General features: G+C 40.5%; 1 protein-coding gene across 1 annotated transcript in view; it reads left to right on the top strand.

Moving 5' to 3' along the window:
* The window catches only part of ephb6 (eph receptor B6), a 35,718-nt gene extending 9,965 nt beyond the window's left edge, over positions 1–25,753 (top strand). The window contains exons 3-19 of the mRNA XM_044208884.1: positions 2,564–2,836; positions 5,046–5,215; positions 5,318–5,613; positions 15,777–15,932; positions 16,329–16,600; positions 17,078–17,159; positions 19,663–19,787; positions 19,888–20,050; positions 20,671–20,785; positions 20,880–20,935; positions 21,403–21,519; positions 21,616–21,863; positions 21,987–22,205; positions 22,308–22,457; positions 23,067–23,251; positions 23,371–23,529; positions 24,271–25,753. Of these exons, the coding sequence (XP_044064819.1) occupies positions 2,564–2,836; positions 5,046–5,215; positions 5,318–5,613; positions 15,777–15,932; positions 16,329–16,600; positions 17,078–17,159; positions 19,663–19,787; positions 19,888–20,050; positions 20,671–20,785; positions 20,880–20,935; positions 21,403–21,519; positions 21,616–21,863; positions 21,987–22,205; positions 22,308–22,457; positions 23,067–23,251; positions 23,371–23,529; positions 24,271–24,376 (2,892 nt within the window). The 3' untranslated portion in view covers positions 24,377–25,753. The remainder of the gene's footprint in view (positions 1–2,563; positions 2,837–5,045; positions 5,216–5,317; positions 5,614–15,776; positions 15,933–16,328; positions 16,601–17,077; positions 17,160–19,662; positions 19,788–19,887; positions 20,051–20,670; positions 20,786–20,879; positions 20,936–21,402; positions 21,520–21,615; positions 21,864–21,986; positions 22,206–22,307; positions 22,458–23,066; positions 23,252–23,370; positions 23,530–24,270) is intronic.
* The last annotated feature ends 2,029 nt before the right edge of the window (positions 25,754–27,782 follow it).

The raw sequence follows: 27,782 nt of genomic DNA, 5'->3' as shown, positions 1-27,782 counted from the left end.
CTCAAAAAGCACCAAATGAAAATACAGTAGTCTCTAACCAACATCTGGTCAGCATACACACTCACGTCAAGCCATTTATCTCACCTTACAGTAAACTTTATCATTATCACCCCAGTCTGGCCTCCAGTGTTGGGCCATAATTATACAAGATTTTTGATTAATTAGGGCCTCATGTGTGGTAGGAATTTGTGAACCTTGATGGCTGCTGCTAATAGGAGGGCATCCATTTGTGTGTGTGTGTGTGTGTGTGTGTGTGTGTGTGTGTGTGTGTGTGTGTGTGTGTGTGTGTGTGTGTGTGTGTGTGTGTGTGTGTGTGTGTGTGTGTGTGTGTGTGTGTGAGCAAGTCAAGCATTTGCATGAGTTTTTTTTTGTTTTTTGTTTTTTTTGCTTTATGGTCCCTGGATGAGAAGTGCTTCTGAGATGGAGATATGGTTATTTGACCCGGGGCATCAAGCTGAGAGAAGCAGAAAGACAGACCAAGAGAGGGGGAGAGAAAGAGGGAGAGTGTGTGTGTGTGTGTGTGTGTGTGTTCTTTTTTTAACCCTTCCCTCACCTTTCTCTTCACATCTCATTGTTTCTTTTGCTTGAGGGTGTGTGGCTATTCTCGCTTTCCTCCTGGTCCTTCTTGCTCTCTTACTGCCTTTCTATTCTTTTAATGTACTGACAAGCAGCCCCTCTGCTTCTTTGCCTCTCTCCCTCTTTTAATCTTTCCTCCCTTTGCCCTTCACAGTCCCAGAGCCACTGGGTCTCTGCTTCATATTTTTCCTTTTATCCCCCAACTCAATCTCCACTCTGCCCCTCATTTCCCGTCAGTGTCAAACCAGCAGACTCTCAACTTCTTACTGTAGTCTTTGCTTTTTTCCCCCCTCCCCTTGTTTTCACTCACTATTCTTCCATTGTGTGTTTGCTTTGTGTGTGTGTGCTCATGCATATGTCTTGGGGTATCTGTGCGTGCCTTTCTCTGCTTCTTCGTGTCCACAGTTGTGTCCTAGGCCCTGCCCCTCCCTGCCCTCTGTCACTGGAGAGATTGCGCTCTGGCGCTCTGGCTCTCGGCATTTCGGTTCAAATTAAATCACGAAGATGAGTCGTCCCTATTTTTTTTTCCTTTCTTTCCAACGCTTCATCCACCCCTCCTCCCCGATCTGCCCCGTTTTTTTTCTTCTTTCTTTCTTTTTTCGTAAGGGAGGGAAAAAACGAGACAAGGAAGGGAGTCGGAGGGGAGAGCAGAGGTGGGGGTTTTGGGTTTGGGGTCAGAAAATAAATGAAAGCTGTGTTTTTTTTCCACAAAAGGTACAGAATCAAACTGCACGCAATGCCACACATGGATACCAGCGGCTACTCTCTCTACCTGAAAGTCCACATGGTCAGGCTTTTACCTCACTTCTCCACTCCCCCCTCCTGCATCTCTCCATCCCACCATGTGCTCTCTGTTGTCCCTTCCATCCGATTCCACTGAGAGAGTGAATCACAGCCTGGGAGAGAGAAAACTGTCCTTTCACTCCATTAGACTGACAGCGCCTCTGACTCTTTCTATCTGCTCTCTGATCTTATCATTATTCCAATTTGACCAAATATGAATGCACTCTCTCATGTGTGATGCTACAAAGATTTTTGTTCATACTGGCTGTCAAAACCACACAGAGAAAGAGACATGAGCATGCAGAGATACACTAACAGGCACAAACACAGAAAAACACACACACGCCAAATGCACCCTGATAGGGTGTCAGGACCTTTTGTCCTCTTGCTATTGTTGCAGGGAGAATAATGATGATGAGGCCTAATACATAATTCCTCTGTGTTACAACAGAAAAGGCCCTGCTTGTCACTCAGGGCTACACAGGCTTAATGCAGAGCCTTTTCATCCTTGGAGGCACCGTACTGTATAATTGGTGAAACTAAACCCTGCGCCTACATTTGCATTTTGACTCATCTGACAGTCTCATTCAGAGCAGTGTCCCTGTGCTGCTTGTTTTTCTCCATGAATGTACAGCTCATGTCCAAATCCATTTGTGCATCTACAAGTATTCTGATTCCCTAAAATATGACAAAATCTGCTCGTTTTATTACACAACAGCTTCCACAAGTCAGACACAAATGTCAGCCACCCGTTATATGTGAACAATGATACACATGCAAAAGCCAAACCAGTGCAAGAGAAAAACTAACCATGTCACTTTATAAAACTAATTTATTGTTATAATTACAAAGCCAACCCTGTTTTGGTTTTATTTGCTAAGAGTCCGCCTCCATCCCAGTTCAATGGAGGTGAATGGAATTGGATTGCCATGAAATTTGGTACAGACATTCATGATCGCAGGGGATGAATCCTAATCACTTTGACCCACATGTCAGCAACACTGGCAATATGCTCAATATTTACTTTGTAACATGTAAACAATCTTTTAAGATGTAAGGAAGATTTATAACTGGACAAACCATAAACACACCAGGGTTTTTACAGTTTACACAGGCTGATTCTTGAGTCCCCTGCTTAAGATCATGTTTCTCTTTTACAAAGTTGAGTTTACACAAGCTTATAACATTGTTTTGTGTCTCTCAGTGGGATGAGGTCAGTGTCATGGACGACCGGGGGAAGCTCATACGAACCTTCGAGGTCTGCAATGTCAACCAAAATCCCCGTCAGCAAGACAACTGGTTGGCTACGCCCTTCCTGTACCGCCACTCTGCTCCACGGGTGTTTGTCACGTTGCGTTTCTCTGTGCGTGACTGTGCCAGCCTGCGATCACCATCACCCACCTGCCGAGAGACACTCACCCTGTACTACAAACAAGCCGACTCCCAGAGAGAGCTGGAGAGGACCTGGGTTGCTGAGGTGAGGCAGGAGATCAACACTGGATGTGCTACACAGTAATTACCTCGCAATTGCCATAGTTTTGTATTTACATAGCAAATAGCCTTTTATTATTATTATTATTATTATTATTATTATGTTATAAGTTACACTTTTAATCATTTTACTTAGATGAATGAACCTTACAAGAACAGATGCCCAGGTGTCAAATTGAAATCGTGTCAAGATCATATGGTATAAAAGAAAGGTTGTGCATAAGACGTCCTTAGCTTGACATGTCTCCTCTGACAATCACAGATAAGCCCTTTCCAGCTTTTTGCAAAACCCAATTTGAATCCACAGTATTACAGTACAAATAGAGCATCAATCCCAGCTATTTACTTTACCAGTCAAATGTTTTCCCCATCAGACAGGGAGACTAAAAACTGGTTAATGTGCAACACAGCTGAAGGGGGATATTAACACTAAAATTACAGTTTTATCTATTGGTGAACATGGGGCATCTAGACTTGAGTCCAGCAGCTGTTGCACCAGCTCTTTCTAAGACCAAACCTAGCCTAGTTACACAGTAACTAATACTTATAGCACCACACAAACTTTTTTTACACCCAGTGACTGACAGATGTAGCTAACTGAACTAGCTGACGAACAAAACCAGTGTTATCTAAAAGACATCTTTAGAATAAACAGCAAGAGAAGTAATATGAAATACGGCTGACATATCTGACCGACACTGTAATGATTTTAAATTGTTTCACCAAAATAACAGAATATAATCTACCTTAAATTACAACCAATAACATCAGACTAAATAACTAAAAAGCGTCGTTAGGTTAAAATAATCAGATTTTTCTGACTCTCTCTAACCTGGATACTACTAACTCTGAAAGGCATATTTCTCCATGTAGCTATACATATATAGATAAACAAATAATACCTTAAACTTATTTTGTAAATGTGTTTATTTTCATAATAAATTTAATATATCATTTTTAACAGTCATGTTCAAGTTTGAGATGCTACAGTTGGATTTAAACATTACTGAAATCTTTATTAGCTAAAGCCTTTAAGTTTTAATGGTACGACTCAGAATTGGACATTTTAAATGTTCAGCAACTAAGATGCTCTGATTAAGGTGCATCTGATCTCAACCGAATTTAATAAGGATTAATTCCTCTTATTTTTGTCATTATTCTGTTTTGTTCGCTGTTGCTTGAGGCAAACAACCTTCAGACAGAACCATTAAGCACAGTAAAATGCAATTTCCATTGATGTTACGCTCATGTCACACCAGAACAGTAAAACCTCTCAACATCTCATGACAAGGAATAATTGTATAATCATCCTGAGTATTGTTTTGCCAAAAAAGCTGTTGAGATTGGCAGCCTCCTTAGGCCACACTGATGTGAAGAACATACTTGTTGAGGACTATGGTTTACAAAATGCATAAATGTGCCACTGTGGTCTCTAGAAATGTCACTTCAGTCCCACTAATTACATCTTTAAGGCATAAAATACACGACATTGATCATTTTACATTCATTGCAGGAAATTCTCTGACCCTCATGTGCTGTCAATTAAACAGTTAACGTGTTTTTTAGTGACTGACACTGACTGTCCAAAGATGTATTATTTATTTTTGCATTTAGTTTTCTTTATTTTCTGGTACATTTTGAACTACTGAGTCTGAATTGACTGAGCTACATGTGCAGTCGCAGTCACGGTGGGAGGGATGCAGTATTTGTAAAGAGGAATGCGTTTCTCCTGAGGGAAGTGAGATGCTTTTTAAATATGCAAATCAAAGCCTGATGAGGAATCAGAGGAGAGTCACAGAAGAGCAGGAAGCACTGCATCGCTGAAAGTCTCTGCATGGACTTAAGCACGAACCCCCACTGGGACCTGCATACATCTAAGTCAACGTTTACTCTTCTCACTAAATTACTTCATATTATACATGCGCCTGGGAAATATACAGCAAAACTCTGAGCTTGTCTTTCATCTTGTCATTTTCCCTCTTATTTCAGTTTTCTTTTTTGTTTTAATGTGCTGTATGTTTCCAATCCTTATTCATCTATCAACCAGCTTATTTTAACATCCGTAATTTTCCTCTTGTTTACTTCTTTCTTTCCTGTCAACCACACATTCTCTCCATGCTATTTTGTGTTCTCTTGACCACTGATTATCTTTCCCTCCACTGTCTGCTGTCCTCTCTGCTCTTTCCTCACTGCAGCCATCCACCGGAGAGAAGGACACCAGGGAGGGCTGGGTAAAGATTGACACCATCGCAGCTGATAAGAGTTTCTCCAAGGTGGAGCCCAGTTCACCTCACCAGTATCAACCCAACAGATACAGCCGAATCAACATCAAGACACGCAGCTTTGCCCCGCTCACACGCAATGGGTAATCATCGCTGTACTACACTTTGCTGCTCATGTTTTACTAACTTCATTACTCCCAAGGGTCTCAAGTGGTCTCAGTGTTAACATCTGACCCTTGTTTCAGATTTGTCCTGGCAATTGTCGACAGTGGTGCTTGTGTTTCCCTCATGGGTGTGTCTATCTTCTACCGCCGCTGTCCAGCCACCAGCCTCTACTTGGCATCCTATCTTGCGACTCCCTCAGGGGCAGAGCCGACTGCCTTAGTTCCTGTGAGTGGGACATGTGTTCCCCACAGTAAAGCACAGGGAGGCACGCCCCCTCGAATGCACTGCAATGCTGAAGGGGAGTGGATGGTTCCTGTAGGAGGATGTGTCTGTGATGAAGGCTATGAGCCGAACCTCAATGGATCTGCCTGCTTGGGTAAGTCTGAGGAAAACTGATCAGCTTGATTTCTACGGATGTGGATCTCTGCATCATGTCCATTTAATTTATTTTCCACATATAGTAGCTACAGTATATCAGCCATTTGATAAAGTTGGGTGACTTGTGAGACATTAAATAAGGATTGGTCAAAATTGTTGCAGCAGAGGCCGAGATATCCTGGCTTTTTTCTCGAATATCTATCACACTCCAAAAGCATTGGCTCTTACTGTTGTGGTTTGTCAAGCAGGATAACAAGGGAAACAAGGGATTGGACCCAAACGCAGACCCAGGGGCAGAGCAGGTGCAGTTCAATGGTGTAATGATCAGAAAAAGGCTTACACAGGTTACAGGCAGGTAATGGTTGAAATAAGGGAAGTTGTCCAACACAGGCAAACAGCTTCGACAGGTAGCAGGCAAAATCCAGGCAAGGTCCAACAGAAACAAAGCATTAATCCACAGAACACACGGGAAACAAATGCAGGTACGCTTGACGTAGTGACACGGATACAATGATAATCTGACAAAGAGACAAGGGAAGCACAGAACAGACTAAATAAACTCAGGTGAGGGCAGACAACGAGAGACAGGTGAAATTAATCAGGGCTGGGCAAATAATTCAAACTGGCAGGAAAAACAAACAGAGACAGGAAGTTAAACTACAAGACACATGAGGGAAGGAGGATATTACAAACTAAAATAGGAAATACTATACATAAACCATCAAACCATGACACTTACACTTCCCATAATGCAACTAGATAATGTATTTTCATTAGACCCTCCCTGCCTGCTAGAGGCCCATGTCTGTAACACTCCAGTTTTGTAATGCAGACTTTCTATTAAAAATGTATCAATCAAAACTCCAACCAAAGTTATAAGACATCATACAAATGCTGAACAAACACGGAATTTGTTAAATTTAATTTGTGAACAACATGCGGCCTAATCCTAAACTACATCCTAGAATTGTCATTCTGTTCATGCGCTCTGTCTCCGCTGGTCCACTCAACAAGCTAACATTACTAGTGGCATTTTACAAAGTCAGTTAACAGCCTTAGCCACTTTTTTTTTTTTTTTGAGTCCAAAAGCTTCCTCACATCACTTCTCAGATGTTTTTTGGTGTCATGATTATCTGTTCAGCACTCATCGTTAGTTTAACCTATTTTGCATTAGCAAAAAGAACAACAATAGCTAGTTTACTGATAGGACAACATGACATGCAATGGGTCAGATGGACAGTGCATTTTATGACTGACCCGCGCTGGGGTACAAGACCTGGCCTGTTGCCTGTATACACTGTGAAGTTCGATTTCAACTAGTTCATTACAGATAAAATATGAAATTTTTTCACATGTTCAAACAGTAGTTCAAATTTCTAATTAAAAAGTGATACTCACCATTACCTGTTAACTGACTTTGATCAGTGAATTTTCCCTTTAAATGCACAAAGTTGGGGCTCTCTTCAGGAGAACACATTTGAACTAAAATGTCCAAAACTACTGGTAATCAGTCAATGTTTTGGGCCAATCTTGACTTCCTGTCAGTTCTCTTCTTGGTTTTTCCTGAGATACGAAGCGTCTGGATCAATACTGAAAGGAGCTGCTGTCACTCTGATACACAACTGTGTTTGATGAAGAGACGATACGAGATGAGATGAGAAGGGGAGAGGCAGTATTGTATCCATGCAGGGCATTTGTAGTGATGTAACATTTGAACATATTGTCTGTCATCAATAGAGATTTACAGACATACCTACAAGAATACAGAGCTGCTATATTGATCATTTACTGTTAACTGAAGAGCAGAGGAGATTCATATATATAGAAGAGCACACAGCTGAGAGCCAGGCAGGGTCAGCAATTGCAAAACTGGTCAAATGCATTTTCACTTCTCAAAGTGGGTGTAGGGGGGGTGGAGAAAACATTTGAGAGATGTCCAGGCGGACAGGAAGGGATATAGGGAGAAAGCGGGAGGAGTGCGAGAGGAAGAGAGGGAGAGAGCCATAGTGAGAGGGATGTGACACATTTAGGTCATGGCGATGTAATGGCCACTCGTCTGTGAACAAGTGACAGAAACCGCAGAGGGAGACGGGGGGAGTGGAGGGAAAACAGGGAGAGGTGGAGGGAGAGTGAAAGCTAGGAGAATGCACATTAATGACGTAAAGGACTGAGCAGGCAAAAAAATCTGAGGGAGTGAAGGGAAAAGAGTGTATGGTTGTGTGTGTCTCATTTGTGTGAATGTGGGAGTATTAACAAGTGTTGAGCTGATATGTGCTTTCCACTCGGTCCACATATGTCTGAGGACTGTAAATGCCATGATTACAGTAAAAAGTTGTAGTCTACCAGGAATTTCAGTGGCCATAATTGCTCAGCTTCCTCACATGGGGGGACTTCAAAGTCTAACTAACACCAGCACAATTAATCCACCAATCCTGCCAAGTCAGCTGTGAAATGTGTTCATGCTTTTTTGCTTTACATCTGCACTCGGCCCGCCTCTTGTGTTTGTCTGAATTTGATTGATATTTACTGACAAATCACCCCTCGAAACTCCTCAGCTGCCGGAGCAAAAGCTTCCACTGACTGTCTATGAATGATCTAACACACTGCTGCCCACACTGCTCTGGCATTTTGTTCCAACTCTCATTTGATAATGTTTTGTTGATCACTTCACTGACTAATGATGTGGATTGGCATCATTACATTGTTGTCCTCTCTGGCTCCCTGGGAATGTTGAGAAAAGAGGCAGATGGTTAACTAGTGATGCAGTTGTCAAGGATTATTAACAGTTGCCGATCCTTGTTCTCACCAGAAAGTGGAGCACTGAACTTTATTAACTATTAGAACTTGTACATTTTGTTCTTGTTTGAATTAAGCACCAAGGACATTTAATAATAGCACAAAGTTAGCAAATGATGCTGTACGGCACTGAACTTATGCATTGGTTGGAAGCCATAATTAAAGACACACCATTCTGCAAAATGTTCATTGTTTTTCTGATGCCAGCACTTTGAACACTGCAAAAAAAAAAGAAGTTAACATTTATTAATGACGTTTATTTCCACTTACTGCAAGTGTGTCATCTTAACCCACATGCATTTCATTAAACACATTATCCACTACCCTTTGTGGATGAATTGCAATGTATTTTCTCCATTTTTTACTATTTCATTCAATGGTATTGGGCTTCTTGCTATTTAAGTTAATCAGTACAGTGTAAATTAATGCTGTTTGATATATATGTGAATCCTACACCGAGCGCAGCTTTGCGCCCTCAAGCAAGACATAATTTTTAGAGACAAATAAGGGACTCCCTCCTCCTCTCAGTCTCATGTGAATATGAATATCAGTGTTAAATGATTGCCTTTAACTACACACAGCTCTAATAGTTTTCTATTTTAAATTTAAGGGGGCCTCTTAAATATATTACTTTATTTGTGAAAGTAGATTATTATGGCAAGGACTTAATACTTTAAAACAGAAAAAATAAGGTTTTGTCTTAGCAAACTGATTGAGAGCGTCCGTTCAGGGCCTTTAAAACATGTAATAACAACTTTATTTTATATTTTTACAATTTTTCACCCATTGTACAGAAGATCCCTATCTGTCTGAAATGAATTAAAAAATGAATCACTAGAAATGACAACAACACTAGAAACTAGTGTTAATCTACCTGTTAATCTACTACATGTGTGATGCCTGATTATTCTGATAATTCAAACTCACCAACACAACACTCCACCATTTGGACTAATGATAAATTAAGTAGCCAACTGAAACATCAAACACTTACAAAAACACAGCTGGCATTTTGGCAGACAGACATTCAGATAAAAGATCATTCCTCAATTATTTATAAAGCTGTTTATCACAAGTAAGTCTAAAAGAACATCTGCCTTCTACATGATCACCCTGACATTCAAAGCTCAGTTCAGGATAAGAAGTCGTCTTCAAGGACAGAAGCAGATGATAAGCAGCAGCTGTCCGCTATTATTTTATTCTTCTGCCAAATAACATAAGGATGTTTTTTCTCCTTTGACATTTGCATCCCACAAGGGAGATGGAGAGGCGGAGGGCACATGCGGAAACACGACTGAGCATGAGACACAATTACACCTGTTCAGCCAAACATGAAACAGTCCTTTATTTTTGGGCTCCCCAAGCTGGTCCAAGTTGGCGGTACATCATCCACAGACAAGCTCCTTCCTCTGTTTGATTCCTTCCAAATACTAAGCCACTGTCGAGGATTTGGGACAAGGATTAGAGCCAAATGCTCAAATGGGCCTTGAGTTAATTTGGACCCATGTTGTAATTTCTGTGGCGTCCGACTCACTATTATTCAACATGTCAGATTGTCCTGATTTGTCACCCGAACTCTCACTCTTAGCATAGACACATCCACTAACTATCCTGAGGCACATTATGGTGGGAAACAGGAACATTTCACCAAACAGCATGGACATCTTCCTAAAAGCAGACAGTAGGATGGGATTTGTTTAATTTTTCCTTTCAGATTAAACAATTCCAGTTGTTGTTTTTTCTCCATCGTTTCTTCCTACCATGATGTGTGTGGACACTTATTGGCGATGTTGACATTCAGTTGCTTTTTCAGTCTATTAATAAAGGTCTAGCTTTGAGCAAAACACAGCTGAGTGAAATGTAGTATTGACTGTTGGCTTGACATCGCTGTGGATGAGTAGCCAGGCAATGATGACCTGAACACACACAACTACATCACATCAGTCGTCTATGTCGTCAAATGTATTGAGCATGTTGGATCATCAGAGCAAGTAGTGTAATGATAAGACGATTGACTATTTTACATCAAGCTTGTTTTAGCCAAGATGTTTTTGAATCCAGGGCAGTAGCCAGGATTTTAGAAATACTGGAGTCATGAGTCCAAATTGTGTTTGATTGTGCTTTGGGCTTGAATAGCCAACAAAACAAAAAAATAAAAATAAATGTTCATGTATTCAGATTATATTTAACATTATCTGTAAATTATATTTCCCTCTATGATGGTCTAAATTCTGTTTCATATAATGCTCTACGCTGCCAGGAAAGTGGAGAAATATTCCCACCAGCTTTATAGTGAGTTTCAGCTCATTGTTTAGTTAATTTGCATTATGTAATCTCCTAGTTGTAAGTGGAAATGTCATTAGTTGTCCACACAGTTTTTCATGGAGGTTTGCCTTATGAGGACTTTGATGGTCAAGAAGCTGCCTTATTGAACTTTTGGGAACTTGCAATATTCATTGCGTGGGCTACAGTAACTCTGTTTTTTGTAAACATTTAGGATTCATAGGATTTATTTAAAACATGCTGTGGAATTTAATATTGTGCACTAATTTCTCAAAATATGTGCAGGAGAGCGTATTATTTTCTGTTTAAATAAAGCCCACCTTCCATTTTTGCTATAGTATAGTTCATGAAAAGCTGCTTGTTTATATGAGAAAATCCATCAAAGGATTACATACTTTTACATATGGCCGTGTGCTGTTGGAGCATATATGGAAATGGACGATATTACAGCGCGTATGTGAAATAGTGTCTGTCTGTCTCCAGTCTGCACTGAATGACAGAATGTAGAGAAAATGAAGGATGGAGAGAGCAGAGGAAGGCATTTACAGTTGGAACCATATGTACCCATCTCTCCTGTTGTGTGGTCGCATCTGTGACTGAGCTTTTGTGTGTTTTTGTGTATTTGTGTGTGCCTGAGAGAGAGAGAGATTATGCTGGGAGCCAAAAGAGGGAATGAGTGCATGAAACATGGAGAGGAAGAGAAAGAGAGAGAAATTGGGTCAGTGATCTAAATACCAAAGTATTATGTTAATGTCAAATTACTCACCTCCTTGCTGTCTTTTATCTATTTCTGTTTATCTCTTTGGAAACTAATTTTAGTTTTCAATTGTACTTTTTTTTTCTCTCTACATAATTTAATTTTCTTTGCATGTAGCCTTTGCCAAGCTAATCCTTTTCCCCATGTCAGCATCTATCTATCTATCTATCTATCTATCTATCTATCTATCTATCTATCTATCTATCTATCTATCTATCTATCTATCTATCTATCTATCTATCTATCTATCTATCTATCTATCTATCTATCTATCCTCGTTTTGTGTTGTGTTTTTTTTTTCTTCTTTTCTCACTCTTAAATTGCCTGGTCATTTTCTGCTTAAAATCAGGTGTGTTGATAAAGTATTTTGCCACATGCATGTGTTACAGCATGTGGCAAGTACAGCTGCAACTTGTGATTATTTTCATATTATTATTATTATTAACCAATTTATCATTTAGTCTGTACAATTTTTTAAAAAGGGAAAAATTCTCATCTCATTTTCCCAGAGCTCAGCAGGACATCTTGAAATTGCTTATTTTTTGTCTGACCAACAGTCCAAAAACCAAAGGGATTTAGTTTACGAGAATAAAAGCAGAAAAGCCTCAAATTTGAAGTTGCAGATTATTTTTCTGACAGTAGAATAATCATTTAATCGCATAAACACTTCAGTTCTTATTTGTGAGTTGATTCAGTAAACATGCATTATTTACATCCGTCATTGTTACTGTAATACACCACAATATCCATGTCTGTTTGTTAGTTTGTTTGTCATTGGATTTTTATCACCAACCCTCACTGTAACTCCTCTTCGTTGATCATCAGTGTACTGATGTAAAGGCATGTGTGTCTCTGTTTATAATGACCATGAACTGTCTACTTTATAGCTCGGAGATAGAGTGAAAGATGGGTGGATGGATGTAGATGGGAGGGTGGGGTGGGGGTTGCAGATCAACGGAGAGGGCACAAAGAGCTTGCACTCTCATTGGCTGCTGTAATCAGGTGGATGAAGATGTGAGGAGGTGGAGGAGGAGGAAGGGTTGAGTTGTTGCCAGAGCTCGTTTCGGCGATGAGAGGCTTTGTAGCAAAGTCATGTTTTGTGTCAGAGCTGTAAGAGAACACGTCTGGTAATGTGCAGCCGGGACATAAAAGATGGAGGAAGGAGGATATTTCACTCTCCTCCTTTGTTGTCGCTCTCCATCATCTGGCGCTTATATACATAATCCTACTGTTCATCCTACAACTTTCTTGGGCCATCCATCTCCATGTTCACTTCTTCCCCTTTTCTAGTGTATTCTCCCTGTGTGATCTCTCAACATCCTTTTACTTCCCTCTCGCTCCTTTTTTTTCCCTCTTCACACCTGTTTGAAAGCAAAGCCAACGCTCTGAGACAAGTGAGAACACAGAAAGCCTTTTATCTGTTTATTCTTTCCCTCTTTCACTTCTTACCTTCTTATCTTCTTCTCCCACACTGCCCCAACACAGTCTAGTATTCACACATGCGTCCACACACATGCATACACAGCATGCCAAATTTAAGACATCACAGTTCTTGACAAGTTTATATAAACAAGGTGAGGGGTTCCCACTGACCATAAAGAACACACACATTCTCTCTCATCGTCCAACTCTAAGAGCTTGTTACACTGTTTACACATATGAGAGGATCCTTCTTTAAAGTTGCTGGGTCAGGTGTTATCAGGTATGCCATTTACACACTCAGAGATACAAGAAATCCTCACTGTATGAGAATATACAAACACACACTTAGCTTACAGACAACGAGACCTCTTTTTGAACGATGCAACCTTTAGTTGACACTACTTTAGGCGTTCACACACACACACACACACACACACAGTGTGAAAATGGAAGCAGACCAAGAAGGAGGCAGTACTCTCAATGTTCTCATAGTCCTGCTCAGGACAAGCACTCGAGGCTCTGGCAAGCAGCAGCATGAAGTGAAGTGTGTGTTACCTTGACCTCAGTGCTCAGCTGTCCTGCTGTTGACATTAACAATTGGCACATTTCACAGATTTTCCACCATAAAACACTTCAGTTCTGGATAACAGCCTGCAGGTTCAAATGGTATTTTCAATGTGTGTGTGTGTGTGCGAGAGAGAGAGAAATATATGCATGGTTTATTTCAGGATAATCATAAATGTATTATCAATGTATTGTTAATATGATCTTTATTGAGTTTCTGCTCCATTTCCCTGTTTTATTAGCCAGTAATTGCACATATTGTTGCTGTCCAGTAAGAATCACATTTGGTGAAAAGATAAACTGAAGGACTAAATATTCCTTTATGGGTTGAGAAAATTCTCCTACTATTACACGAATAGTTACAGTATAGTACATTTTGGAAAATAGGCTTATTGGCTTTGTGGTGGAGAGTTAGATGAGAAGATTGATACCACTCTCATGTCCATTAAATGTAAGGATAAAGCCAGAAGTTGGTTAGCTTAGCTTACCACAAAGATCAGAAACAGGAGGAAACAGCTTGCCTGGCGCTCCACCAGAAAGTGAATAAGCATATTTCCCAAAATTTCTAACTGTTGCTTTAAGCTAAGTAATTATTTAAAGTCTATTGATTATCTAAAAAACATCCATTGTCACAATCCATTTGCTCCATTTGCTGATGAAAATTGTAAGATGCAGTTGAAAGCTCAAAAGCTGCTAATTGGACCTTGGAGTTGACATTATTTTTTCATTCATACTGTCAAGAATGAACTTTCATGCTATTTGTAAAGGAATAGTTGGACATTATGAAGTCGGACTGTAAATATGAAGCTACAGCCAGCAGCTGGTTAGCTTAGCTTGGCATAAAGACTGGATACCGGGAAACCGCTATCCTGGCTCTGTCCGAAGCTAACAAAATCCACCTACCAGCACCTCTAAAGCTCACTAATTAACATGTTATGACTCTTTTCTTTAATCCTTACAAAAAATGAAGTTGAAAATGACACACAGTGGTTAAGCTAGCTGTTTCTACTTTTTGTGCTACACTAAACTAATCAGCTGCTGGCTATAGCTTCATATTTACTGTACAAACAAGAGTTATATGGATCCCCTCATCGTACTTTCTGTGGAAATGTCAAACTATTGCTTTGAAACACTGATATAGGGTCAGTGTGGCCATTCTGTGCCATTTTGAACTTGTGTGTGTGTGACTGGTAGTTTTGCTGCTCTCTGCTAACACGGGCCACTTCCTCTATGAACACAACTAAATGACTGTGCAGGACGAAGCCAACAACAAACAACAGGCCGCTATGTTTTAGATGAACTTTCGACTCTAAGGGAACCACAAGCCAAGCTGAAATTGATGCTTTACCCAAAAATAGTTTCTGGTGTTTGACTATGTCCTGGACAGAACGGACCAAAACAATAAAACAGGACAAATTAGAAGTACACAAAATATTTCACAAAATACTGCCAAAATACTGTATTTCACCAGAACTGCAAGTTCATAGACGGTCCTCTGCTGTTCAGTCAGCTGAGATTTGAAAGGTTTATTTGGTTCTTTAGAGCTTCAAATAGTTGGGTTTTTTTATGTAGAATTGTGCTTAAATTAAATCAAGGATATGGAAAATATTTGCTTTTATAATTATATCTTCAATGTATTTTCCCTTCATTTATACTGAATATTTTCTTCATTATACACCATTTATGTACACATCCCCTTATCAATGAATCTGTGATCATAAACCAAACATAATAGTTGGCAAAACAATCTTGTCTCAAGGTCCGCTTGCTTGTTCTCGAACTTTCGACCAAGATCATCATGGAACTGTAGATCCTCAAATTTTCCATTATCTACATACACAGTTCCATGACAACTGAGCAAATTCCATCAGCTAATGAAGACCATATGATATGGTTTCAGAGCAAGCGAGTAAGTGGACCTTGAGTTAAGATTGTTTTGTCAACTGCTGTATCCAAGGTAAAAAAATGAGCTCTGATACTGAGACTAATACTTTTTTTTATGTGTTTCAGCTGTAAATAGAAGTACTGGCGGTTTTAGTTTAGTTTGAATTTGACTTTTATGACACTGAAACTTTTCATTTGTTCTAATTTATTTTCTGACCCTATTGTTTCTGGGTTTGAGAAATACCATAGCTTTCGGTAAATATGATGCCAAATCTTCCTTTCGTCTGGATGAAGATGTTTTCAGTAAAACCAGCAGAGACAAACAGTGCTAAATAGCCTTGAAACGCTGAAGACTCCTATGTGGGACAGTACTGGACACTGGTCACTTTATTTATTTGATTGTAAATTGAGAATGAAGCTCAACCCTCCTTGTGTCTCTTCGTGCCTCTCTGCAGCTTGTCCGGTGGGCTACTTCAAGTCCGTCTCGGGCTCCGTTCCCTGCTCGGTGTGTCCCTCCAACAGCAGAACCAGCCAGGAGGGCTCGAGTGTGTGTGAATGTCGCAGCGGCTTTTACCGGGCAGCCAATGATGCCAACTCTTCTGCCTGCACAAGTGAGCTTTGTTGGTTTGTTTGTTTATGCCTGGCTCTCCGGGAGGCGTTCATGGGGCCTCATTGGTCATTTGTCATTTACTCAGACTGTGAGAACCGAGATGTACAGTCAGTGACCAGAAAGACATCCTCTTTTTTTATCACAATTTAATGGAAATTTAATTCCAACAGCAGAAAAAACTGCTAAGTATTTAGTTTCTCTGCTTACTTAGCTTAAATTGTGTCACTGCCAAACTTTGCTTTATGAAGTTCTTTCCATTACTTTACTTGGTTAAATGTCTTTGCCAGCATGCAGCTTCTTTCATGTCTTTAAACTTTTTAGCAGATGCTTCCATCAAAGTGTCTACCACTTACATTATGTATGTCAAACCCCTCCCATTCTCACTATCTCTCCACAGCTCCTCCATCTGCTCCGGTCTCTCTGTCCTGGGAGTATGAGAGCGGCGATGGCGGGGTGTCCTTAAGGTGGCGCCCTCCAGTGGACATGGGAGGCCGCAGCGAAGTGTGGTACGGGGTGGTGTGTCGCATCTGCCCCTCAGCCACCTTTACCAACCCAGCGTCGTGCTCCTGGTGTGGTGAGGGCGTCATCTTCAGCCCCTCCCAGACCAACCTGAAACAAACCAAGGTCACCCTCAACAACCTGCTGACCAGAGTCACTTATCTCATACAGGTACTGTGGAAAACTGTCTGTCAAAGGCACGGAACACTCTCTGTTATCACCTTGTAAATAATCTAAAATTGTCTATGAGAGTTGGTTTTACAGTAATAACTTTTAAACTGCACTTCTTGATATTCTGGGTTACTGGTGATGTTTAGACTGAATCAATGGGGCCAGTTGGAAGTTGTTTTTAAGAAATTTCTGTGAATGATGAAACATTTCCTGGAGCCACAGAGGAGGCTGTATTATTCCGTAAGCTCCACATCAGCAAATACACAGTAACATTTATTATTTAGCTTGAGGTAGCTCAACTAAATCATTGCTTATTTCTTATTCATAATGGGCAGATACTTCCCATTTACTGGTGTTTGTTGACTGGCCGACACAGCTGCATGTGTCAGGCTTCGTTTCTCATACACGGAAGCATGTCGTAAAAGTCAAACAGAAAAAAAGCTTAAAATGTCACATGTGTGTTCTTCTTATTGACAGGTGCAAGCCATGAATGAGGTGTCAGCTTTGAGTCCTTTTCCAGCTCGATACACAAGCATCAATTTCACTACGAGCCAGTCAGGTGAGCACTGGACGGAGAAGATGAAAACGATGAGATGAAAGAGAAGAGATGCTCTGATGATGATGTTTGTGTAGATACTGTATGTGTGTCTGCCTGGGGTCCCCGCCACTGCTCCCCCACCCCCCCTCTCTCTCTCTCTACTCCATCTTTTCTGCTCCTGCTCTCTGGACAGGAGGTTGCTCAAGGTTACAATATCCTGTCAGATCCCATTATAGTCACTGTGGAGGAAGAAAGGGACAAATGAGAGATGGGAAGACAAAAAGACAGGCAGAAAAAGAGATGAAAGTAGACGAGTGGGGAGAGGAGAGGAGAATGGGGCATTGTGCAGACAAAGTACACCATTATACAATTTTCCAAGAAACTGATCAAGATTGATTAGAACTCTCCATGAACCTAAATTATCTAAAACCTTCTTGCATCTGCTCCAAAAGCTTATTGATTAAATGAAAGGAATGCCAGAAAGTTCCCTTTAACTGGTCTGGCCAGCCAGCACAGTGACTGTAACTAGATCCTGCTTGGTGCTCAATAGAAACTCCTATTCCACTTTCATGCTCTACTAAATAACGACTACAAGTTCTGTAACACTGCCCCCTAGTGATCACCATCACTTCAACATAGCTTTACTGTTTTATTGTTGTGGGAAGATGGGGCGTTTAGAGGGAGGTTAACCGATCAATCATCCCCTCTCTCAGGAACCTTCAGTCCAGCTCATACATCTGTTGTCTCCAGTGATGGAACGTAACATTAGTAGTACATTTACTCAAGTACTGTACTTGAGTACAAATTCAAGGTACCTGTACTTTATTTGAGTATTTACATTTTATGCAACCTTAATCTTCTACTCCACTACATATGTACATCGTCACAAAAATGAAAACAGCTGTTTTTCAGTGCTCATGAAAAGCTGACTTTTTAGAGATACATGGTTCTCTCAGGACAGCGACGCTACAAACATATGATGATCTTGAATATGATGCATTGCTGTAGATTAAACTACCAGACAGTATATAAAATGGTGTTGTGGTTCCTTGCCGATACCCCCTCCAGGCAAGGATAATTTACCTAGAGACAGCTAACTGATGCCCTATGCCATAGATATCAGACGGGTTTCTATATTCTACGTACGCAGTTAAACATTATGTTAGAGCCTGCTTAAGAAACGTGAGTTGACTGGTGATAACCAGCTTTGTTGTATCACTTCTTTCAGGCTCAAAATGTCCTAGTAAATGTTCAGAATCAGAAATACCAGAATTAGAAATACTTTATTGATCCCTGAGGGGAAACTCTTTTGTTACAGCTGCTCGCTATCACGTCAATGCACACAGGAATAGAAGTACTAAGTAAATCAAAATATAATACACTATAATACAGGTAAGATAAATTAAGTACAAAATTAAGTTCAGAGACAGGCTGAATAGCAACTGAGTGTATGTGCTGCAGTTTGCAGGAGAATCTGGTGATACCTCAGATAGCCTGAGATAGGCTGCATGAGGGAGACTCGAGACTGGGTTCAAGAGCCTCGCCCAGTTTAATGAGGCAGCATCAAGACTCTTCTAAGTTTAACAGCAACTCCAATTCAATTCAACAAGCAAATCCTCAGTTCTAATATTAGCAACAAATCAAAAATCAATTCAAGACCCTTAACAACAAATCATATAATTGAATTACAACTGTTCAATCATGCATCAGGTAGTGGAGAGTATTCAATTTTAGAATTTAGCTGTTCAACATCAATTTGACAATTTAGCATCAAATAGTTACTAAAATGTTCAGCCTATCCCAAAGGAGCATCCTACCTTTAGATGTGAGGCTGTCACAGTCGCCGCTCGGTTAAGAGTCCTACACCAAGAACTATACTTTGATTGTAGAGTGTATAATCTGTTTTTATTTAAAGCTGAACTAAAATTTCCCTCTCTACCTTTCACAATAGTCATCCAAGAACAAAGAAAATCAAAAAAGTGTCTCAAACAGCAAAAAGAGCAATAAGTTAAAAAAAAAAAGTACTGGTATTCCACAGTTTGCTGTGGCAGGTGTTGCTGCCAGTGAAGGTGCAAGCTGTCAGAGGTGGAAACAGAGTTATTTACCTAATTCTCATTCCATTTTCCATTATTCAATTATCGTCCTTAATATGTATCACAGTTCCATGGGGAATTCAAAGGGGTGAGGCTCTGCCATATTTCCTTTAGCTGGACCTCTCAACAGTACTTAAAATTAACGCAACCTTAAACAGCTGCAGCAGTAATATGCAACATACACATTAATGCAGCAGTAATATTAAGCCAGAACATCATATATAATAGTAAAACACTAACATGGAGCACATAAGCATTTCTCTGCATAATGAGTGTGTTACCATTTATATTTAAGCAAATTTTGCTGACAATACTTACATACTTTTATTTAGGTAAAGTTTTGAATGCAGGACTTTTACCTGTAGTGGAATATTTTCACAGGGTGGTATTAGGATCTGAATACTTCTTTCACCACTGGTTGTTTCCCACAGTTCCCAGTACAGTTCCCATGATGCACCAGCTGAGCCGAGCCCCAGACTCCATCACTCTCTCATGGCCTCAGCCGGATAGGCCCAATGGAGACATCCTGGAGTACCAGCTTAGATACTATGACAAGGTACACTCAGTGAATAGTCTCTCATGCACACATGCACACACATCCCAAACTGACACATAACAAAAGTCACCACAAAATGTCCTTCTTCTACGTCCCTCAGGGTTCAGATGTGGACAGTGCAGTGAGTGTGTACAGTGAGACCAACACGGTGACCGTCAACTCTCTGATTCCCGGCTCCATCTACGCCTTCCAGATCAGAGCTCGAAATGAGCGAGGCTACGGCCCCTACAGCAACACCATCTACTTCACCACGCTGCCTCTGGGTACAAAACTCATTTACTGTAATACCATTGAAATCCATTTCAGTCAAAGTGCATTACTGCAATTAACACACCACTGAACTGGGGGAAGTTACCATTTTAGGGTAGGAGGCCTTAATAACGTACAGAAAAAGATAATTTATGAGAGTAAGACAACAGATAAACATTAGGATAGTGTGATAGTAGTACTAGTAATAAGTCTTGAATTAATTCTCTGCTGTAAAGTAATGATGATCTAATGAACATGGCAGAGAGATACAGTAGGAAAGAGTACTAAATATACTGTATACTACTGAAGTAGAAGCTGACTTAAGTTTCACCCAGATAGGAGTGAGATCATTGTGTTGAATGCAGCTCAAAAGTAGCTCTTTTAAAGACTACTGTGTTTGGTTTCAAGTGGTCACTGCAGAAGAACCAAAGTGATGTTTACCACCAACTAACTGTAGGCTGTTCTGCTATTCTGTAGTTGAGTGCAATATTCAATCCAGATTCTACTGTAAGTGAAAATAAAATGGCTGGTTTTAGAGTGTACAAACACATGAGAAATCTCTTCAGTTACAGTAACAACAGTGTTTGTAATTGATGTTTGTAAGCTGATGGTTTTCTCACTTTCTCTCCCACAGAGGAACATTCACAGCAGATCCAGAATCGACTTCCTCTGCTGGTAGGGTCAGTGATGGGTGGAGCAGCATTTCTCCTGGTGGTGGCAGCAATTGTGGTTGTGGTGGTATTTCGCAGGTAAGTTGTCGATCTTTTCACATGATCAGACACATGATGTTTTTTTTTGTAATCATGCGCACATTTACATGTTTTGTTTGCTTTTACATGGCAGTAAGAGGAGGGAGAGTCCGTACAGCGACAGACTCCAGAGGTACATCAGTAACCGAGGTAAGCATAAGTATATTTAATTTCATGTAATTTGATTTAGTTTAAATTAAATTTAGAGAAATAAATTATTTCTTTTAAAGTGGGATATTTTCTTTGTGCAAAAGGGCAACCTATTATAATATTTAATATGATTTTGAGACATAGTGCATAATTCATTATTAGCGCTGTGTGTTTGGTTTTCACATGTTTCTTTTCATTTAATTTGTTTAATAAATATTTTAACCTATGGGTGTTATAGATGTAAAATAAATAATTTCAAGTAAAGTTTTTTCTGCCTAGAAATCCTTCGTTATTGCACCCAAAAAAGGAGACAAGTCTGTGTATCTTTCATGGCGTAGAGTAATTTCTCTCTGCTGTGTAGTAAAATATCATCCCAACCTAGTGTCATGATAATAAATGTGTTTAAATGTCGAAAATAAAGTGATAAAAAGCCAGACTTAGCTCTAAAAATTGCCTTTTCATTCCAGGTGGAGTTAAGTATTATGTGGACCCATCCACTTATGAGGACCCCAGTGAGGCTGTCAAAGAGTTTGCCCGTGAGATAGATCCCACTCACCTCAAGATTGAGGAGGTGATTGGTGCAGGTAGGCCTCATACTCTCTTTTCTTTTAAATCTTATTATTGTTATGTGATAACTATCAACACAGTGTGTAATCTGTTCCACCTCCTCCCTACTCCAGCCCAGTTTGGGGAGGTTTCTCGGGGCCGCTACCGTCCGCTGGGTCGCAGGGAGGTGCTGGTAGCGGTGAAGACTCTGCGCTGGGGAGCGTCCGACAGAGAGAGGGGGATGTTCCTCAGTGAAGCAGGGGTCCTGGGACAGTTTGACCACCCCAACGTACTGAAGTTGGAGGGTGTGATCACTCGTAGCCCCCCAGAGAGGATTGTCACTGAGTTCATGGAGAACGGGCCCCTGGACGCCTTCCTCAGGGTGAAACATTGTCAACAATCTTTGGCATGTTGTTTGTGGCTGCACACTTCACTATAAACCAAAACGTCTTCTCCTTTCTTCTCCCATTCACCTGCTCCCATCCTGCCCTCCTAACTCTTTCAGGAGAACGAGGGCCAGTTCAGCATCCTCCAGCTTGTTGGGATGCTCAGGGGAATTGGTGCAGGAATGCGTTACCTCTCTGAGAGAAACTTTGTCCACCGTGACCTGGCGGCTAGGAACGTGTTGGTCAACTCTAATCTGGTCTGTAAAGTGTCTGACTTTGGCTTGTCCCGACTCATGAGGGGCCTGGACCACAACATACCTACGTACACTGCCTCACTGGTACATATTGGAAACTTGAGCTTCTATGTTTTTTAAATGCTCCTGATTTGTGGTTCCAGTGTAACATAATTCACTGATTCACTGCCTGCCTTCCTCCATCAGGGCAGTAAGATTCCTGTGAGGTGGACAGCACCAGAGGCCTTTCAGCATCGCAAGTTCAGCTCAGCTAGTGATGTGTGGAGCTTTGGCATACTAATGTGGGAAGTTATGTCATATGGAGAGCGTCCATACTGGGATATGAGCAATCAAGAAGTGAGTATGTAGGAGAATACTGCCTGAGCACAGGAAGTCATAATGAATTAGTGATGGAAATGCACTCAAACCCTTTGCTTAAGTACAAATTTAACTACTACAGTGTAATAATATGCCATTAAAAGTAAAAGTCCTGGTGTGCCCTACCGACCATGAACCGCAACATCTACTGTTTGCATCCGGCCTGCATGTTGTACTTTATCTTTCTCTCCCCTCATTTTCTTTCAGCTGTTGAATAAAGACATAAAGATGCCCAAGTACAAGTATTACAAGTAAAACCTTATTCTACAAAGCAGCTACAGTCCTTATATTAACAAAGTCTAAAAGTGTAATTTCTTAAAACACTGGCCAATTAAGGAAAGTACCACTGCTTAAAAATTGTAGACAGCTACTTAAATAAATGCACTTTATCCCTGGCCCCCTCCTCTTTATTTAACAGACACATTTAAATGGTGACAAAATGTCAAGCAGCTGGAATTTGCATAATTTTCTCTTAGTCACTCTTACAAGCCCTCAGTAGTATGTGACCTTTTATGTATGGCAATTATACAAGACTCCTCACACCATCTGCCCTACTTATGTCTAATGTCTTCCTCACTCTCGCTGCAGGTGATGAAGGCAGTAGCAGACCAGTATCGTCTCCCTGCCCCCCACAACTGCCCCCCTGCCCTCCACTCACTGATGCTTCAGTGCTGGCAGGCTGATCGAGGGGACCGGCTAGCCTTCGACTCACTCCTGTCCTCCTTGGACCGGCTCATCAGGCACCCTGCCTCCCTCAAGGCGGAGCCATCTCGGTGAGACAGCAGCTTCAGGCCAACGCTCGTACAAAACATATCACAGGGAGCAGGTGATGAACAATCTGCTATATTTATGGATTCTCATGCTCTCTTTCTTGACTTTTCCCCCTTTACAGAAGCTGCTCTCAGCCACTGCTCAGCCCCACCCCCACAGACTTATCGTCAGTGGCAACAGTCAGCGATTGGCTGAAGGTGTTGCGGATGGAGAGATATCAGGATGAGTTTGATCAGGCACACCTGGACACATTAGACCGAGTCAGCCTCCTCACCATGGAGTGAGTAAAGATGGTTATTACTGTAACGTTTGGGTTAAAGAAGAAGACTGGTCACTTTTATGTTACTGCCCACCATTTTCCAAAGCATATCAAAAGTTTTAGATTGATTTACCATCCAGGTGTGTTTTACATAGCATTTACATAACTGAATGAAACACTTTTTGGCAGTGTTTAAATCTTGGATGTCAGAGTTTCCTGGAACGTACAACCAAGAAAGAGTTTCTTATCACTGTTTGCAACTGTATTACCATGCCAAGACAACAATGACAACAATTCAAAGCAGACTACATGTTGTCTGTGATGGATTACCTATTGTAAGCAAGTTTCAGGTTTATCTGAAAACGTGTTTCCAGAACATACTGGTATGAACTGTCTCAAACTGTTTCAAACTGCATATTACTTTGCAAAATGGACTCAGTAGTAGCACTAATGTGAAGTATACACAATTTGTCTATTGACCAAAAAATTATAATAAAAACCTTAGCTCAAGGTTTACTTTCTGGCTTTTTCTGGAGCAGGTGTCATGACAGCTGAGCAACTTCTAATCTATTTCCAAGGTCAAGAAGGACTCAACTATTTGTATACTTTATATATACATCAATGAAATGCCCGAGCTACCACAGGTTTTTGTGGACTAACACATGCAAACCCACCAGTACTGTCCTTCAGATTATCAGTTAGGGCACACAACAAGCTGAAGTGTTGAACTAAACTCTCCGGTTCATCTGCTCTCTCCTTCAGTGATGTCCAGAATCTCGGAGTGAACCTGCTAGGACACCAGAGAAAAATCGTCAGTGCAGCCCAGCAGCTCAGGGCCCATCTGACGCAAGGGCAGGTGGAGGTGTGAAATCCAACTATTGTGATTTTCACATTCCTCTGCTTGTTGTGTCTGGTTTCTGTACCATTCATTTCGATGGAGCACATTATTAAGCCAAAACAATAAGAGAATCAGAGAATTTGTTTGAGGAAAAGAGTGCCTACTGCCTCAGTATTCTGATAAACCTGACACTACAACCAGAAGGGGTGAAAAAGAGGATCGGACTTCCTGCCAGTCATTCAAGACAAATAACAGAGGAGAGATGCACTATGGGAGCTGCAGTCCAGGTCAAAGTGAGGTTAAGGAGTTGCTGAGGAGAAGGAGGACTTTAAAGATTCCTCAATGTTTTTCACTAGATTTCACTTTATTGTTGGCTGCCTTCTTCTCTCCTCACCCATCTGCAATCCTACCTCTCACTTTCTCTTCCATTACACTACGAATTTTTCTTCCCCCACCCTCACAGAGTACAAAAAAAACTATAAAAATGTTTTTTGTTAACATACTCATGGAGATCTCTCCACACAAAGAATTGCGTGAAGACAATCAAAGCCCTTTTCTAATATTTTTTGAGTTGTTTGTAAAGTTATATCACTTCCTCTCTACTTAAAATGCCAAAATGCTAAAAACTGTTAGCAAAAGCGAAAAACAGTGTACTACCTAGCTAGCAGCCTATAGTTCACCTTTTAAGGTACTACTATAGTAAAATGTATAGTTTGTCCTGTGTTCCAACAAAATGCTATAAACCACAAGTCCAAAATCAGTACTGCAAACCCTAAGGTAGATATGAATCACTGCCATGAAATTGGGAAAACAAAAAATAAACATAAAGATGCTTTTAAAAACTGTAAGCCATGTTTTTCCCTCTTTAAAAGACATATCCAGGGTTTGAGCAGCCATGTTTGTACAGCTCACTCTCACTCTCTCAGCGACAACAGAGCTCATGTACTGTAATACTACAATCTTCACCTCAGCTGCAAACACAAATGTCCATCTCTAATGAAGACAGAACCGAACAGCACCCACCTTTATGTACATTTCACACTTCACCTCTTTTTGTTTGATTGCAAGACACTGAGTCATTGAAGCATTGTGAATGTGTGAAATGGGAAAGATGGACAAAATCTGATCTGATTTACACTTGAAGGAAGGAGGCGAAATGCTTTGTAAGTATGTACCCGTGTGTCAGTAACATGTGTGTGCTGTAAATGAGGCTGTGTTAATGTGTGCATCAGGTAGCTGCTGTACATGACGCTGTGTGTGTGTGTGTGTGTGTGTGCGCGCGCATGTGTGTTTGAGACAAGTGTGTCAGGCTACACACATTATAAGCTGCGTTTACTTGTATGAGTGTTCACCACTACTCCATTATTGTGCAAATTTGTAAAATAAACGATATGATTTTATTTAAAATATTGCATTTGCTTCTTATTTTAGAAAGTGCTATCTACTCTGATCAAACAACGTAAGGACAAAGGCCCTCACAAAAAAATGCCAAAAAAACAAATGCAACAAAAGGACTCATTTATTACATATCAAAAACAAGACTAAGAGTACACAGTCATGCTAGCAGCTCTGTGAGGCTGCTAAATGCTAATGTTAGCAAGCTAACATGCTGATGTTTAGTAAGTGTAATGTTTACCATGTTCACAATGTTAGTTTAGTGTGTTAGCATGTTAGCATTTACTAATTAGCACAAAACACAAAGTACAGCTGAGGCTAATGGGAATGTCATTGCAGGTATTTAGTCATAAACCAAAGTACTGGCCAAATTAGAAGAGACCTAATGATGTTGCTAGATGAAAAGGTATAAAGTAAGTGATCCGCCAAGTCTTTAGGATTCATCCTCTGGAGAATATGAATGTCTGTACAAAAATTAATGGCAATCCATCAAATAATTGTTGAGATATTTTAGTCTGGACCAAAGTGGTTGATCTGAAAAGACATGCGGCTCTCAGATGCAAAAAAGGATACATTTTACGCATATCCAAAAGGTGACGAAGTTTGGAAAATACAGGAGAAAAGTAAACATTTTATTGGACCATAGTCAGCACAACTTGCATTCATATTATCAACACCTAATGAAAGACAATTTAAAGTTGAAGGATTTGCAAATTGGCATTGATTTATGATTGATATATCTCTGGTGGCCTGATGGGTTGGTGCTTTAACATACACAACAAATGAACAGACAATGGTTCATAATGGCATCCAACAGAGAAAATGTACCGCAATGTTTAATAAACAGGTTAATGGAGTTCAAAACATAAATTGATTCAAGGTCATCTGATTCAGCTACCATATCCATCGATGCAACCATATCTCTATATGGAGAAGCACTATACAGAAATCTATGAACTTTTACACTAGTTTAGGTTGAATGCAGCTACAAAATAAATAACAATGTATTCACCTTGATGTACTAATATCACCTTCACAATGTTAAAGAGTGAACTCCACATTTTTCAGGTTCCACAGATCAGCAGGTTTGAGTAAAATCTGAGTTTGGGATCTGCTGGGATCAGCAGCAGTCCAAGAACAGACACTGGTTTCCCACATGTCCTGCTGTTGCCGATATCTCAGCAGATTTGGACTGATAGCAAGGCCGCTTACACACACACACACCCACATTATTCTGCCAGTCTGACACGCTGGCACTGTGTTGTATTTTACCTTATCAGACAACTTTAAATTATAGTCCAGATCATCAAGTTTCCAAACATATCCAGTGGTTGAAAGTAATTAAATATATCTATTCAAGTATTGAACTACTTAAAGGTAGAATGAGTAGGATTTGTGATTGCTGATTGTAAACACATGATTCAAAGATGGCCCCTCCTCCCGGCTCAACAAGCTATAGAGAGAGAGTGGCGGTGGTCAAGGGAGCAAGAGAGTGAATGAGGAGAGGGAGCGGCGTTAGTGAGAACAAAACAGTGAAACAGATAAATAAAACATTTTCTGATTGTTTCACAGCAGTTATGTTCTAAATCTCTCATGTAAATCTTCCTGCAGGGTTGGGCGGAGGTGTGGGCATGCTTATTTGTGCTTTAGATGCACAAATAAACACCACACCTCCGCCCAACCCTGCAGGAAGGATTTTGAGCAGAGAGCAGAGGAGAGGAACAGAGAAAGCGATGTAACCCGGTCCCTACATTTTTACAGTCCTGACCTCACAGCCTGTGCGTTATTGGCTGGAGGCTACACACCTCTGCCCAAAGGATGACATCCAGAACTGTCCTGAACATAGCAAAATATGAAGAAAATAAGAAAATACAGGCAAAGGGCAGCATGATGATTGAGGGGGATTATTTTTGTATGAGTCTATACATGGTTTTGTTTTTTTAAATCCATATCAAAATATATGATGATTTTATAAAACAGAATGTATTGTAAAACAGTATATAAAGTTGCTAAAATGATGCTTTTACCTGGACCAGCTACT

The sequence above is a fragment of the Siniperca chuatsi genome, linkage group LG9 (assembly GCF_020085105.1).
Source record: "Siniperca chuatsi isolate FFG_IHB_CAS linkage group LG9, ASM2008510v1, whole genome shotgun sequence".
In the NCBI taxonomy this organism is placed as follows: Eukaryota; Metazoa; Chordata; class Actinopteri; order Centrarchiformes; family Sinipercidae; genus Siniperca; species Siniperca chuatsi.
This window is presented reverse-complemented; position numbering and strand designations above follow the sequence as displayed.